The 16,521-nt window shown below is 40.5% G+C and overlaps 1 protein-coding gene across 1 annotated transcript; it reads left to right on the top strand.

The window, feature by feature from the left end:
• Positions 1-3,592: 3,592 nt before the first annotated feature.
• LOC311109378 (myosin-7-like) lies at positions 3,593-16,423 on the top strand (the record flags this gene model as incomplete). Its single annotated transcript, XM_084152232.1, has 37 exons — positions 3,593-3,793; positions 4,088-4,231; positions 4,319-4,475; positions 4,565-4,592; positions 4,685-4,790; positions 4,924-5,016; positions 5,449-5,512; positions 5,831-5,929; positions 6,359-6,462; positions 6,559-6,697; positions 6,801-6,919; positions 7,121-7,270; positions 7,375-7,545; positions 7,704-8,013; positions 8,120-8,193; positions 8,388-8,593; positions 8,693-8,816; positions 9,377-9,513; positions 9,600-9,855; positions 10,097-10,339; positions 10,428-10,604; positions 10,682-10,827; positions 10,903-10,993; positions 11,086-11,475; positions 11,583-11,709; positions 11,808-11,926; positions 12,015-12,211; positions 13,113-13,296; positions 13,668-13,833; positions 14,141-14,265; positions 14,353-14,661; positions 14,771-14,974; positions 15,074-15,370; positions 15,513-15,617; positions 15,714-15,809; positions 15,928-16,062; positions 16,403-16,423. 37 exons carry the CDS (start codon positions 3,593-3,595, stop codon positions 16,421-16,423), a joined length of 5,814 nt encoding a protein of 1,937 aa, XP_084008358.1.
• Between the last annotated feature and the right edge of the window lie 98 nt (positions 16,424-16,521).

The following is a 16,521-nucleotide window of genomic DNA, read 5'->3' as shown; positions in this document are numbered from 1 at the left end:
CCCGGGCCTTCTTGCTTAAATATACCACGTGTATGAAGCAAAATTACTTGTTTACTGTTCTAATTATCTTGATAACCAGTTTATTATAGCAATAAGACACCTCGGGGGTTTGTGGTATATGGCCTTACTGCTTAATTCGAACATTTGAGGGTTGTGGGTCATGGTAGATTTTAGAGGATTGAAAGGTATTAGCTGATGAGTTTGGGGGGGGGTGTTACATTATCCTCATGTTAAAGAATAACATGCCAGTTACAGCCTTGGCTTACAATACTTTTGAAATCCATCTTTGAGAGAGAGAACATAATTTGTTTTTAACCATCTACTGATATTGTTTTAGGGTAAAAGGTCACACTGTTTTGTCATGATCAGCATGTGTTCCCTCCTGTAGTGACAATAATTAATTTCCCGACAGCTGGGAATTGGGACACCTAACAGTGTCATTGAGGAGTAGCATGTGGGAGTAAGGAGCCTCAAGGCTGAATGCCCAAGGTGTGAAGTTGTAGAGGTCAAAGGTGCTCCTCTATGTGCCCTGAAGAGGTCTAAGGAGGGAAACTCTCTCTGGTGATACACTATTATCACCTCGTAGACAGCTTGCAGACAGCTTCACACTAATGCACTGACAGCCATCTTGACCTTTAACAGCGTGTTACTACAAATCTAAGACCTTATTGTGCCCCTTGTGTCAACGCCTTACATAGTACCCTACACAGACCATTTCTAAACTGAGTAGCCAGCACCTTACACAGGTTGTTTAAAACGTTTTACATATTGAGTCCCCCTCTATTAAAAACAGCATGATTTTCTTGAAAGTGACATGTAGAGGTAACTGCCAAAATAAAGGAAACACTTGAGTAAATGAGGGATACAAAGTATATTGAAAGCAGGTGCTTCCACACAGGTGTGGTTCCTGAGTTAATTAAGCAATTAAAACCCTGTCATGCTTAGGGTCATGTATAAAAATGCCCAGTTGCCCATTATTTTGACTACCATGGCTAGAAGAAGACATGTCAGTGACCTTGAAAGAGGTTCCTCAAAACAGCATCGGGTGTTTAAAGGGTGTGTGTCCCCAGATCTCAATCCAATTGAACACTTCTGGGAGATTCTGGAGCGGCGCCTGAGACAGCGTTTTTCACCACCATCAACAAAACACCAAATGATGTCATTTCTCATGGAAGAATGGTTTCGCATCCCTCCAATAGTGTTCCAGAGACTTGTAGAGTCTATGTTCTGGCGTCTCGTGGTGGCCAAACGCGCTTTATCCTTTATTTTGGAGCTTACCTGTATTGCTCCGTTTGTGGCTTAAATTAATTTAATTATGGGCTCTTCATGAACTGTAGACCCAAAGAACAATTTCACAGAGTTATTTTTGTCATCAAGGACAAAGGGAAGGAAACTATGTCACGTCAACAAGATGAGGTCTAGTTTAATACTTAAAGTAGCTGTTACTCTTTAGTGACAATGGATAGAAGAGTGACCTTGTCTTGGGGAACAAAAGACAGCTGCACTTGTCATAAGTACCCTATCATGCAATGAGTTTACGCACTGCAACAACACTTTCATGTCACCCCCCCAAGTGTTCACAATTAGCAAAGTAAAACGGGGTATTTCAGAGTATTTCTTAACAAAAACTGACATACATTACTTATGGTTTCAACGTTTCAAACTGTTTTTGGAACTAACTTACTTTGTGTTGTTGCACGTAAAAATATAGAATTGGATGAATTCCCATTGGTCAAACGTACATGCTTGTCTTTTCTAGATGATCACAGTGCCTGAGACTGCCCTATGATCAAGTGGGCTTTCAATGCAGCCAATTTCTCCCCTCCTCTGTCCACCCGGGAATAGCCTATTGTTACAACGAGCCTGATAGGTCAAAAGAGGTATACACCTCTAGCCCCAAATACAGATCTTTTGAAATAATCAGTCTAATTCATGTCATTGCCCATCTCCATATAGGGCTGATCAAACCTCTTTATAAAGAGTGATGGAGACCAGGGGAGACAGACCAGGGAAGACAGACCAGGGAAGACAGACCAGGGAAGACAGACCAGGGGAGACAGACCAGGGAAGACAGACCAGGGAAGACACAAGGCACCGGACATCCTGAAGGTAAGCATATAGAGGCAGTCCGCTGAGGAGGGCAAAGATAATCATCATAGGACCTAACACTAGTCATTACCCACATAAAACTGCTCAGTTGATTGATATTGGTCTTTGTATTTGTCTATTTAATTCTCAGTAGAGATCCTTTCCAACGTATCCAAGGGGTGACCAACAACAGGTAAGCCTCATAGTCTTCTAAAATAGAGGTTCTACAACACGCCTCCTAGTGGTTTGCGTGAAGTCTTTAAATGTGTTTCATGAAAACTGTTAACAGCTTGCCAAATTCGTATACTAATAACATTTTTTATTTAGGTCTGTACTCATTAATCTAGTCAACTTTTATATGTTGCGTAATATGTCTTTCCCGTATAGTAATTACATGTTGTCAGTGTCATCGATAACACAAGCTGTAGATTTTAGCTACAGTGGACCTAGCTACTTTTGGTCTGCTGTGAACCTCACATGTTTTGGTTTATTTTCAATGTGCTATTGGTTTTGCTGGCCTTCATATTGTTCAGATAAAGTCTCATCAATCTAGGATTCTAAATCTGGTACCCTAGTGGTGTTCTGCCTCAACAGGTTTTCTTTAAGCTATTATTCAAAAGTTATTTTGGTCTGCCATGACCAGTATGCCATGCTGCAGAATACTACTCATATAAACAGTATATACATACAGTGATACTAATATCCAATGTTTCAATTGATTTAGGTCTTTGGGGTTAACATTTTTGGGACCAATTTAAATAACAATAATTTAAGTATTAAGGCTAATTGACATTACAACACTGGTCGAGAACAGGGAACTACAGCCCCGGAGCCCTAAAGGTGTTGATTTATTTAATATTATTTTATATTAGCGCTTTACACTGATATTAGATTATTACAACAATATCCATGGTTTCCTTTGTCATTAACAGAATAAAATGTAAAACTATAAAAATATGTTTGATATTGTAATAAATACTGTAAAGTAAAATGGTTGTGGTTTCTTAAAGATGCACTAAGCAGAAATCGCTCCGCTTTTCCATAACCCCAAAATATTGTTTTTTTCAGCTTTTAGAAGCTGTTGTACAAAACTGAAAGTGAAAGACGCAAAAAAAAAACTTAAGAACGGGGAAGCAAAGAAATAGCAGAACAGAGAACAGATCTACAGCTTCTTAGCCTTGCGTTCAATCATCATGACAGATCTATAACACATATTTCTATGTTAAGGTGGTTGGGTCGCCCAAAAAGTTACATATGGCAGCTTTAAGTTTAATAACAGTTTGTTATGAGAATCCTAGCATACAACAAACCTTGTCAACAGTGAGAAGACAGCCACATGTAACTCTGAAGTTTAGCTAATTTAACCTAATAATACATACACAAATACATACATATCCACAATCACAAACACATAATATTATTCCAACTCAAAGCTGGTACTGTGTGTAATATATACTGTATGTATGTATTCAATGCTCTTTTCCTGCCTGCACAGATTTAAGAAATGGGGGACGCGTTAATGGCAGAGTTTGGCGGCGCAGCTTCCTATCTGCGTAAGTCAGACAAGGAGCGTATGGAATGCCAGACTAGACCCTTTGACATAAAGAGGGAGTGCTATGTGCCTGACCCTGAGGTTGAGTACGTCAAGGCCACAATCACCAGCAGAGACGGGGCTAAAGTCACCGTTGATACTGAGTTTGGAAAGGTAAATATTTTGGTGAAAAGCATTTCTGAAAATATATGACCTGGAAAATCACAAGATAATACATTTTCTACTAGGATAACTCTATGATTGATGAACAGCTAAGCTATGAACTGAATTGAGTTATGTGCTTTACTGTTTACTATAAAAATTATTCTCACAAGAGATAACAAAGAGAAAAATCCTAACTTGAGATCTTTAACTTTCATGCAAAGATGCAAGATAGGATTTCTCTCTAAGTAAATACCTCTACACCTTGAAAATGAAACAAAATAACTTAATTTCCTATTTTTTCAGACTGTTACTGTGAAGGAGGACGACGTCCACCCCCAGAACCCGCCAAAGTTCGATAAAATTGAGGACATGGCGATGTTCACCTTCCTGCACGAGCCTGCTGTGCTGTTTAACCTCAAAGAGCGTTACGCAGCCTGGATGATCTACGTAAGTCATGCCTGCTAATATCTCCATTAAATCAAACATTCATTCAAATGAATCAAACTAAATCTGCATCCCCCTCGTCTTCCACAGACCTACTCAGGGCTGTTCTGTGTCACGGTCAACCCCTACAAGTGGCTGCCAGTGTACGATCAGTCTGTTGTCAATGCATACAGAGGCAAGAAGAGGACAGAAGCTCCTCCTCACATCTTCTCCATCTCTGACAATGCCTACCAGTACATGTTGTCAGGTAAAATATCACTTTTCCTTTTAATCTACATTGGCATATCAAATGTTGTTTGGATAATGACACATTTACTGATACTTATCTTTCAACAGACAGGGAAAATCAGTCTGTTCTTATTACGTAAGTACATCAACCAAAGGTTATATTGATTTGAGGATATTTAAAATTAAGATACATTTTTGAGACATCAACATTTGTATTTCCAATCCCAGTGGAGAATCCGGTGCTGGAAAGACTGTGAACACCAAGAGAGTCATCCAGTACTTCGCCAGTATTGCTGCTGTTGGCGGAAAGAAAAGTGCAGCAGAAGAAAAAAAGGTAAATAGAATTGCAAATGTTCCTCATTATCGATCCTAAATTAAACATACTTCATGGCTGGATGATCATATGTTGACAAACACTATTGATTTTCACTATAGCATTTTGACACTGTACGGATGTTGGTTTCTAGGGGACCCTGGAGGATCAAATCATCCAGGCCAATCCTGCCCTGGAGGCTTTTGGTAATGCCAAGACCATCAGGAATGACAACTCCTCCCGATTCGTAAGTTTGGTCTTTGTTCGCAGTCAAATACCATTCAAATCTTATCATAAATGTTTCATCTTATCTGTTACCTTCTCGATTTGAATTTCATTAGGATAAGAATTTTATTAAGATCCCCATTAGTGGATGTCATGACGTCAGCTAATCTTCCTCAGGTCCATCAGCAAATATTCCCTTTTGGGACTGTATGTGAGCAACAGACCTGGGTTTAAATAGTATTTGTTTGTTGTTTTCTTTCAAATACTTTTAGTGTTTGATCGAGTCTGCCTAGAGTGTGAAAGGTGTGATTTAAACTTTTGGGACTATTCCATCAGTTCCATTACACCATGCAAGCTCAATCAAGCACACCTAAGGTATTCAAAAAGAAAACAAATACTACTTGAACCCAGATCTGGTGTGCTCATTCATTTCTGCCTTGACAATAACTTACAGGGTAAATTCATCCGAATTCATTTTGGAGTCACTGGGAAACTTTCGTCTGCTGACATTGAGACTTGTGAGTACAAATCAAATCAAATGTTGTTTGTTACATACACGTGTTTAGCAGATGTTATTGCGGGTGTAGCGAAACGCTTGTGCTTCTAGCTCTGACAGTCCAGTAATATCTAACAATTTCACAACATATACCCAATACACACAAATCTAAGTAAGGAATGGAATTTAAGAATATATACATATATGGACGAGCAATGACAGAGCGGCATGGACTAAGATACAGTAGAATATTATAGAATAGTATGTTTGCTCAGGCTTGAACAGATCTCTTTGACAAGGAAACACATTAATACCAAAAGCACTTTTCCATACTGATCAGATCTTCTGGAGAAGTCACGTGTAACTTTCCAGCTCAAGGCTGAGAGAGACTATCACATCTTCTACCAGATCCTGTCCCAAAAGAAACCAGAACTGCTGGGTGAGTATTAAATCATCAAACTGTGTACTGAGCGGGGTTGAGGTCTAATTCTGAATTCAACTGAGAATTTCGGATTACAGATTTATGGATTTATTGGATCCCTTGATAAAGATTAGCAAAATAAATACTGTATAAATTAAAAATACAAACACTGAGCTACATTTTGTTTATTTATATACATTTGATACTAATTCAATTACTCAGAGAAATAGATTTGGTTTAACAAAATCCTTGTGAGGATAACGACACTGAGCATTTTTCTAAAATGTTTTATGAGATTGAAGAACACATTGGAAGGGATCTTAGATCAGTGGTTCCCAAACTGTGGGGTGCGCCCCGGTCGGCAGGGGGGGCCCTTATGCTATGTTATGCTATGGCTTATACCACGGCCAGAACACAAATTAAACTGTGCTGTTCAATTCATTTCAGAGATGCTACTCATCACCAGCAATCCCTATGACTACGCCTTCATCTCCCAAGGAGAGATTGCTGTAACTTCCATTAATGATTCAGATGAGCTAATGGCTACTGATGTGAGTAAAATATGTTCATGAACACTGTATGTGATAATATTATACTTGTATCCAACTCTCTACAATACAAAACAATGGCCTTTATTTTGGAACTAGGATGCCTTTAATGTGCTGGGCTTCTCCCAAGAGGAGATTAATGGCATTTATAAGCTGACTGGTGCCATCATGCACTATGGCAACCTGAAGTTCAAGAACAAGCAGAGGGAGGAGCAAGCAGAGGCAGACGGCACTGAGGGTGAGCACTGAGCATTTAAAACCTCTCACTTTAACATACAGTAATCTCTGAAAAATCTGACGGTCACAATGCCTCCTCCAACAATAAAACTTTGCCTTTCCAGATATTGACAAAGCCGCATATCTGATGTGCCTGAACTCTGCTGACCTGGTCAAGGGGCTGTGTCACCCAAGGGTCAAAGTAGGAAATGAGTGGGTCACCAAAGGTCAGAGTGTCGACCAGGTGAGTCTCAAAAAAGTTGGACATTTCCAGGAGATAATAATTTTGAGCATAAAACTTCTGTTTAGAGTTGCTAATATTTTCATGCCTGTGATTCCCCATTGAGCATGCTTTTTAGTCCAGGAAAATGCCTGATCTGTGTCTGGGAAACTGTCCCTATGTTGAGTCTATGTTTTGGTAAATTATTTTCTCAATATTTTGTAGGTGTACTACTCCATTGGTGCACTGGCAAAGAAAATTTACGAGAACATGTTCCTCTGGATGGTGATAAGAATCAACCTTACTCTGGACACAAAGAACGCTCGTCAGCACTACATTGGTGTGCTGGACATTGCTGGCTTTGAGATCTTTGATGTGAGTGTTTGATGTACATTTGATCAATAGGACACGTCATATGAAACGATTCATCTAAAACATTACAGCTGACAAAATAATGTAACTGTGAACTTCTTTTTCAGTTCAACACCTTTGAGCAGCTGTGCATCAACTTCACTAATGAGAAGCTGCAGCAGTTCTTCAACCACCACATGTTTGTGCTGGAGCAGGAGGAGTACAAGAAAGAGGGTATCGTCTGGGAGTTCATTGACTTCGGCATGGACTTGGCTGCCTGCATTGACCTCATTGAAAGGGTTGGTGTCTTCAGTTTCACAGTAGTTTAATTTATATGATTGAATCTGAGATTTCAAACATTACAAGGGCAATCTTCCTAAATGTGCTTCAACAACAAATTATTTTATTTATGCTTTTCCCTTAGTATTAATTTATTTTCATTCATTTTCCCTTTTAGCCCATGGGTATCATGTCCATCCTTGAAGAGGAGTGCATGTTCCCCAAGGCCAGTGATTCTACATTCAAAGCTAAGCTGTATGACACCCATCTGGGCAAAAATGCATGCTTCCAGAAGCCTAGGATTATTAAGGGTAGACCAGAGGCCCATTTCTCCCTGGTTCACTATGCTGGCACTGTTGATTACAACATTGGTAACTGGCTGGTGAAGAACAAGGACCCGCTGAATGAGACTGTGGTCGGACTGTTCCAGAAGTCAAGTCTTAAGTTCCTGGCCAACCTGTTTGTAAGCTATGCTGGTGCAGAAGGAGGTACTATGTGTTTTTATCTGCAAAGACTAAAAAAACACTAAAATAAATACAAAAGTACATGACAGTAGTAATAATAGTATATTTGAATTATTTCATTATCATACAGCTGCTGAAGAAAAAGCAGCTGGAGGAAAGAAGAAGAAAGGTTCTTCCTTCCAGACTGTGTCTGCTTTGCACAGGGTAAATCTGACTTCAAATCAATATACTTCTGATGTTTTCAAACGGCAGAAAATAACAAATGTATTATATTTGCGCTACATTTGAAATGCCAGTATGTTGTGGATTGTCATGTTAGCATTAAATGCCGTTGTGACTCGTGAGGTACTGGGAGAGTCATTCATTGATGGAAAATTCTACATTTGTCATACTCACAGGAGAACTTGGGTAAACTCATGACCAACTTGAGGTCTACTCACCCCCACTTTGTGCGTTGCCTCATCCCCAACGAGACCAAGACTCCTGGGGCCATGGAAAATCCTCTGGTCATGCACCAGCTGCGCTGTAACGGTGTGCTGGAAGGCATCAGGATCTGCAGGAAGGGCTTCCCCAACAGGATCCTGTATGCTGACTTCAAACAAAGGTACACATTATTATGCATTTCCTTTCCAAAATAAATTCAACTGTTTACCTATTCAGGTGTTCCATTATTGAAGATAACTGCTTTCTGATTTAAATTCAGATACCGCATCCTCAATCCAAATGCTATCCCCGAGGGTCAGTTCATTGACAACATGAAGGCAGCCGAAAAACTGCTGGGCTCTCTGGACATTGACCACACCCAGTACAGATTAGGACACACTAAGGTAAGTTCTCTAAATAGATGAAAAGCAATAAGACTTGTTGGACCAGCAGCAATTACGGGGTCCAAGCAGTATATTACTACTACACCACCATCAGGTTAACCTGAGCAATGCCTCTTCAAATAACTGCTGATATACCACTGAGCATGATTACTACATATTATCTGTCTCTGGGGGAAATGGATCAAGTCAAGAGATACAAATATATACAAATATAAACCATGCAGTAGACACAGATGTGGCTACATATAAGACATTAAAAGCATTGTGGCCATATTGTTTGAGATAGACTCTCTCACATATTTTTAAAGAACATTTGTTTTTAACTCTCGGTAACGCTTGGACTGAAGTTGCAAAATCAATTGCACATTACAGGGCCAACTTGTGGTCAATTTGTGCCATTTTCGCAGAGGCAAGAAATCAGCAATCTAAACATGACTACCAAGTTTTGTACATCTGGGAGATACCACATTCAAGTTATTTATGGTCAACTGGCAGAAAAATACAATCGTACAAATACAAGACGATCCAAGCACCACGTTATGGCCTTTGTGAATCATTAGGTGTTCTTCAAGGCTGGTCTCCTGGGTACCCTTGAGGAGATGAGAGACGATCGTCTCGCTCTTATCATCACTGGCATGCAGGCCCGATCACGTGGTCTACTTGCCAGAATTGAGTTCCAGAAAATTGTTGACCGCAGGTTGGAATAAGAAAAAATACAACTTTTGCAGACAATATGGTGGAGGTGGAAAAGGTATAACAAGATAATTTTATTCAATGTCACAGGGATGCCTTGCTTGTGATCCAATGGAACATTCGTGCCTTCATGGGTGTCAAGAATTGGCCCTGGATGAAGATGTTCTTCAAGATCAAACCTCTGCTGAAGTCAGCAGAGACTGAGAAGGAGATGGCCAACATGAAGGAAGAATTCCTGAAGCTTAAAGAGGTTTATGCTAAAACTGAAGCCCGTAGAAAGGAGCTAGAAGAGAAGATGGTCTCCCTTATCCAAGAGAAGAATGACTTGCAGCTCGCTGTCCAAACTGTGAGTAACTTTAACTACACTAAAGTTACTTTAATGTACTCACATCCTTTGTCAAAATGTCCTTTCTGGTTAGCTTTTTACTAATTAGAGAAATAGAAAAACAGAAAAAGAAGAGATATGATTAGCTAAATAGGTATGTACAATCAGTGGAGCATTTGTAGTGTCCAAATATTTTGCCACCAAACAAACTTCTGAGCTTTGGAGAATTGTATATACTTATAATAAATTGACACATTGACAGTCAGAAGACACTATTGGTGATGCTGAAGAGAGATGCGAGGGTCTGATCAAGAGCAAAATCCAGCTTGAGGCCAAAGCCAAAGAGCTGACAGAAAGACTGGAGGATGAGGAGGAGATGAATTCAGAGCTGACTGCTAAGAAGAGGAAGCTGGAAGATGAGTGCTCAGAACTCAAGAAGGACATTGACGATCTGGAGCTCACTCTGGCTAAAGTGGAGAAGGAGAAGCATGCCACGGAGAACAAGGTAAACGTTTTTCTTCATTCTTGTATTGTTAAAACTCCAATTGATTGGTTTGGATGAAAGCGTAATTACATTGTTCTGTTTCCTGTAGGTTAAAAACCTGACTGAGGAGATGGCGGCTCTGGACGAAATCATTGCCAAGCTGACCAAGGAGAAGAAGGCTCTGCAGGAGGCTCATCAGCAAACGCTGGATGACCTTCAGAGTGAGGAGGATAAAGTCAACACGCTGACCAAGGCCAAAGCCAAACTGGAACAGCAAGTTGATGATGTGAGTACCAAACAGGAAATCATAAAAATTACAACAACAAATTACAACAAACAACAAATTAATATATCCTTTATCAGCTTGAAGGGTCTCTGGAGCAAGAGAAGAAGCTGAGGATGGACCTTGAGAGAGCCAAGAGAAAGCTGGAAGGAGACTTGAAGTTGACCCAGGAGAGCCTAATGGACCTGGAGAACGACAAGCAGCAGCTGGAGGAGAGAATGAAGAAGTAAGATCACAACCCACAAAATCTCATGAATAATTATGTTAAAGAAAGCGCTAAAATGTGTGCTTTACTTATCAGGAAGGATTTTGAGACAAGCCAACTCAACAGCAAGATTGAGGATGAGCAGGCCATGAGTGCCCAGCTTCAGAAGAAACTGAAGGAGCTGCAGGTATTTTAATAGTATTGTTGAAAAGGGAATCTTTGTGTTACACTTGTTTATGTTCTGTTCTTACCAAAACATTTGAATTCCCTCCATTTCAGGCCCGCATTGAAGAGCTGGAGGAAGAGCTGGAGGCTGAGAGAGCTGCCCGTGCCAAGGTGGAGAAACAGAGGGCAGACTTGTCCAGAGAGCTGGAGGAGATCAGTGAGAGGCTGGAGGAGGCAGGTGGAGCCACTGCTGCCCAGATTGAGATGAACAAGAAGAGGGAGGCTGAGTTCCAGAAGGTGCGCAGAGATCTTGAAGAGGCTACTCTGCAGCATGAGGCTACAGCTGCCTCTCTGAGGAAGAAAAATGCTGACAGTGTGGCTGACCTGGGAGAGCAGATTGACAACCTTCAGAGAGTGAAGCAGAAGCTGGAGAAGGAGAAGAGTGAGCTCAGACTGGAGCTGGATGATGTGGTCTCCAACATGGAGCAGATTGTCAAGTCCAAAGTATGTGGTGTCATTGAGCAATCATAACATGTGTTATCTGTACATGATTTTTAAAGATGGAATCTAGTGATGGTGTTCCGTCATTCAAAAAACAAATCTGTTTTTAGACAAACTTGGAGAAAATGTGCCGCACTCTAGAGGACCAGATGAGTGAATACAGGACGAAAGCTGAGGAAGGACAGCGATCCATCAATGATTTCACTATGCAGAAAGCAAAGCTTCAAACTGAGAATGGTATATTAACTAAAAACCTGGACATTCACATGAACAGCCACAATGAATAACCACAATAAATAATATAATTTAAATTAATTTGAATTGTATTAAAACAGGTGAACTTGCCAGACAGCTGGAGGAGAAGGACTCTCTGGTCTCCCAACTGACCAGAGGTAAGCAGTCCAACGTTCAGCAGATTGAAGACCTCAAGAGACAACTGGAGGAGGAAGTCAAGGTATTTATACAAAAAAATGCAGTGTCCATAATCAACTTCATTTATCCTCTGGCATAATTACAGATAATCTTTTTAATGTCCTTACCAGGCAAAGAACGCACTTGCCCATGCGGTGCAGTCTGCTCGCCATGACTCAGACCTGCTCCGGGAGCAGTATGAGGAGGAGCAGGAGGCCAAGGCTGAGCTGCAGCGTGGCATGTCCAAGGCCAACGCTGAGGTGGCTCAGTGGAGAACCAAGTACGAAACTGATGCCATCCAGAAGACTGAGGAGCTTGAAGACGCAAAGTAAGTTTAATTTAAATTATTATACAAAATTCTTGTAACCAATAGAATGTTATATATATGGGGGATACAACAATCCCAGCTCTGCAGATTTTGCTGCAAAGACAGAATCATTAGATCATTTGTTTTGGACCTGTCCATATGTAGCTTGTTTTTGGTCGCAGGTTCAGGAATGGCTGAAAAATTGCAACATTTGTCTGGAGTTAACTCTGCAAATAGCACTGCTGGGTGATCTGAAAAGTCACAGTCAATCGATCAATAATATAATAATACTCTTAGCAAAAATGTTCATCTTTAATCTACAATCTGTAGAAACTATGAGAATAGAAAGGCTCAGAACTTTTGTGAAACATCACAGCACAGTTGAAAAGTATATGGCAAATAGAAATCAAAACTGGATGGTGTTCAGAGATAGATGGGAGGGGTTGAGGGTAGCTGAAGGCTGGGACTAAAAACAAAGCAAAAGATAACTAATGTAAAATACACTGTGTCCGTAAAATGTAAATAGTATTTATAAGCTGGAAGTAGAAGTAGAAGCCCATAAATGTACTCAAATTAGGGAAGGGGTGGTAGGGTTAGGAGTAAATAATAAACTAAAATATATTTAAAATAATATATATATATATCTTTATAAAAAAATATATATGGGGGATTGGAAATGATGCAGAAATTACTTTGATAGAAGTCACAATCTATTTGCAATATTAAAGCCAAAAAAAATAAAAAAGGTAAGGATATTTTCTTACTTTCTCTTTCTTTTAAGGCTATTCAACCTTGGCTGAATTAGTGACAAACAACAGTACATGACAAATGATACATGGATTACCTGATATACAACCATTTTATATCAGACAGAAAAAAAGGCAGCTGTTCTTAAATGTATTTCTCATCTATGTCCATCTAGGAAGAAGCTGGCTCAGCGTCTGCAGGATGCAGAGGAAGCTGTGGAAGCTGTTAACGCTAAATGCTCCTCCCTGGAAAAGACTAAACACCGACTCCAGAATGAGATTGAAGATCTCATGGTGGATGTGGAGAGATCCAATGCATCTGCTGCCGCTCTGGACAAAAAGCAAAGGAACTTCGACAAGGTAAGAAAATAAATGGTATACACAAGTCCTATTAGCCTTCATTATAGTACATGATAGGGGCATCAGGTAGCCTAGTGGTTAGAGAAGCGGGCCAGCAACCTCAGACGGGAAAACCTTGTGTAGAGTGAGCCGGCAACCAGAAGGTTGCTGTCATCATCCTACATAATACCATCACATGCCGTTGTGCCCTTGAGCAAGGAACTTCACCCCCTATAATTGCTCCAGGGGAGTTGCACTGCGGCAGACCCAGTGTTTCCAGCCCTTATGTCTCGGGGGCTTGGGTTGTGAGCATCCTTCTTCTGTAAGCTAATGGACAATAAAGTACATCTTATCCTAATCATATACTGTATTGAAACCACTTACGTTTCCAGGTCCTGGCTGAGTGGAAGCAGAAGTTTGAAGAGTCTCAGACTGAGCTGGAGAGCTCCCAGAAAGAGGCCAGATCTCTCAGCACTGAACTCTTCAAACTCAAAAACTCTTACGAGGAATCTCTGGATCATCTGGAGACCATGAAGAGGGAGAACAAGAACCTCCAAGGTCAGAGCATATGCATTATTGGACTATAGAACTTAGTTAATTAAAGATCGATATGTTATAGAGATCACAGAAATATATTAGTTATTAGGCTTGGAAGTTTTTCCATATATACCGTATACAAGGGTATTTTGAATTACCGACGGTATGAATTTCAATACTGTAAAGTTAACTATCTAAGATGTGCCAAATAAATCTACACTGCCAGTAATACAGTATACCCCGGTATGAAGGTATGAAAATCTGGATACCGCCCTACCCTACTAGTTGTCACAGAAAGATTCTGATGTAAAATTATATTTTTCCACAGAGGAGATTTCTGACCTGACTGAGCAACTTGGTGAAGGAGGAAAGAGCATCCATGAGCTGGAGAAGATCCGTAAACAGCTGGAGCAGGAGAAGGCTGAGATACAGTCTGCTCTAGAGGAAGCTGAGGTGAGAATAGAAAACATTTACTGATACTGAAAGTACCAGAATTTAATTAGAAGATTTTACAAAGTATGGGTGGCTTTGTTTTCATAGGGCTCCCTAGAACATGAAGAGGGTAAGATCCTGAGAGCACAGCTGGAGTTCAACCAGGTCAAAGCTGATATTGAACGGAAACTGGTGGAGAAGGATGAGGAGATGGAGATGAATAAGAGGAACCAGCAGAGAGTGGTGGATACCCTGCAAAGCTCCCTGGAGTCAGAGACTCGCAGTAGGAATGAAGCTCTCAGGCTGAAGAAGAAGATGGAGGGAGATCTCAATGAGATGGAGATCCAGCTCAGCCAGGCTAACAGGCAGGCAGCAGAGGCCCAGAAGCAACTTAAAGGTCTCCATTCCCATCTGAAGGTAATACTTCCACACCATTGAACTAAAAACATTGCTTGTGCCTTCACAAAAAGCCAAACCACACTGTGAAACAAAATAAATATAGTAAAATCATAAATTCTTTCTACAGGATTCTCAAATGCAGCTGGATGATGCTCTTCGTTCCAATGATGACCTGAAGGAGAACATTGCCATTGTGGAGAGACGCAACAACCTGATGCAGGCTGAACTGGATGAGCTGAGAGCCATGGTGGAGCAGACTGAGAGAGGCCGCAAACTGGCTGAGCAGGAACTGCTGGATGTTAGTGAGAGAGTTCAGCTGCTGCACTCACAGGTAAGACGGTAATAGATAACAATAAGTGTTCTACTTAAAAGTCTGCTACTTGAGGTATGTAGAGGTAATATAACAGTAATTTGTCATATACATGTGTAGAACACCAGCCTGTTGAGCCAGAAGAAGAAGCTGGAGGGTGACACATCCCAGCTTCAGAATGAAGTGGAGGAGGCTGTGCAGGAGTGCAGAAACGCTGAAGAAAAGGCCAAGAAGGCCATTACTGATGCTGCCATGATGGCAGAGGAGCTGAAGAAGGAGCAGGACACCAGTTCTCACCTGGAGCGCATGAAGAAGAACATGGAGCAGACCATCAAGGACCTGCAGCACCGGCTGGATGAAGCTGAACAAATCGCCATGAAAGGTGGCAAGAAGCAGATCCAGAAGCTGGAGTCCAGAGTAAGACCCAGCTACATTATCTTCTATTCATTCTAAATCATTTTTCATATTTCTAGTCATATTTCTAGCTTTAATATTAAAAGCAGTGGTAACTAACAACATAATTGGAAATAATGTGTTAACATCCATCATGTCTTTCTAGGTGAGGGAGCTAGAGAGTGAATTGGAAATGGAGCAAAGGAGGAGCAGTGATTCTGTGAAAGGAGTCCGTAAATATGAGAGACGCATCAAGGAGCTCACCTACCAGGTACATCATATATTTTAATTTAACAGTGCACTATTAACGTGCTAAGAATCAAATTTAAGATACATTACAATTTTTTCCCTTTCTTTTTGGGTACAGACTGAGGAAGACCGTAAGAATTTGTCCCGACTTCAGGACCTGGTGGACAAACTGCAGCTGAAGGTCAAATCCTACAAGAGAACTTCAGAGGAGGCTGTAAGTAGAAAACATTCCATCATCCAACTGATGCATCTGTCATTCTCTAGTTGTTGTTTGCAAGAAACAACACATTATTCACAGGATTTTTAACATTCATTTTTAACATCATTCACAGGAGGAACAAGCCAATTCCAATTTGGGCAAGTTCCGCAAGATTCAGCATGAACTGGATGAGGCAGAGGAGAGGGCTGATATTGCTGAGTCTCAGGTCAACAAGATGAGAGCCAAGAGTCGTGATTCCGGCTCCAAGGTCAGTGAAGTTGCTGTTTCAATGTACATAGTTGTGATGGTTATAATTTAGCAGATTCCCATTTGTAATGTATGGCAAAATCCTCAACCTTAAATAGCTTCAACGCTAAAGTCTGGGATCTGGGACTCTGTTTAATGGTCATTTAAATTCTCTATATTCACCTGTTGATTCCTGAAGAAAATATGTAATACATTAATTATTTGTTACATTGTTACCAAGTAACTATACCTGTTGAAGTTCCCAACTGTAAAATTTCAACCAGAGGTCACAGTATAAAATGGCAGTATAAAATGTTTTCCAGTACACAGTAAACATTTTGAATCCATCTTCTCTGTCACAGAAAGGAAAGGAAGAGGAGTGAGGTCAAGAGTTGTGATGCCCGCTCCCAGGTCAGTTCTTCTAATCAAATTCATTATATTGGTTATAGTTTGCAAATTTCCTCATGTCAACTATGTCAAC

Source organism: Coregonus lavaretus (genome assembly GCF_964263955.1).
Source record: "Coregonus lavaretus genome assembly, chromosome: 34".
Classification (NCBI taxonomy): Eukaryota; Metazoa; Chordata; class Actinopteri; order Salmoniformes; family Salmonidae; genus Coregonus; species Coregonus lavaretus.
The sequence above is the reverse complement of the archived record's forward strand: the minus strand, read 5'-3'. Positions and strand labels throughout refer to the sequence as shown.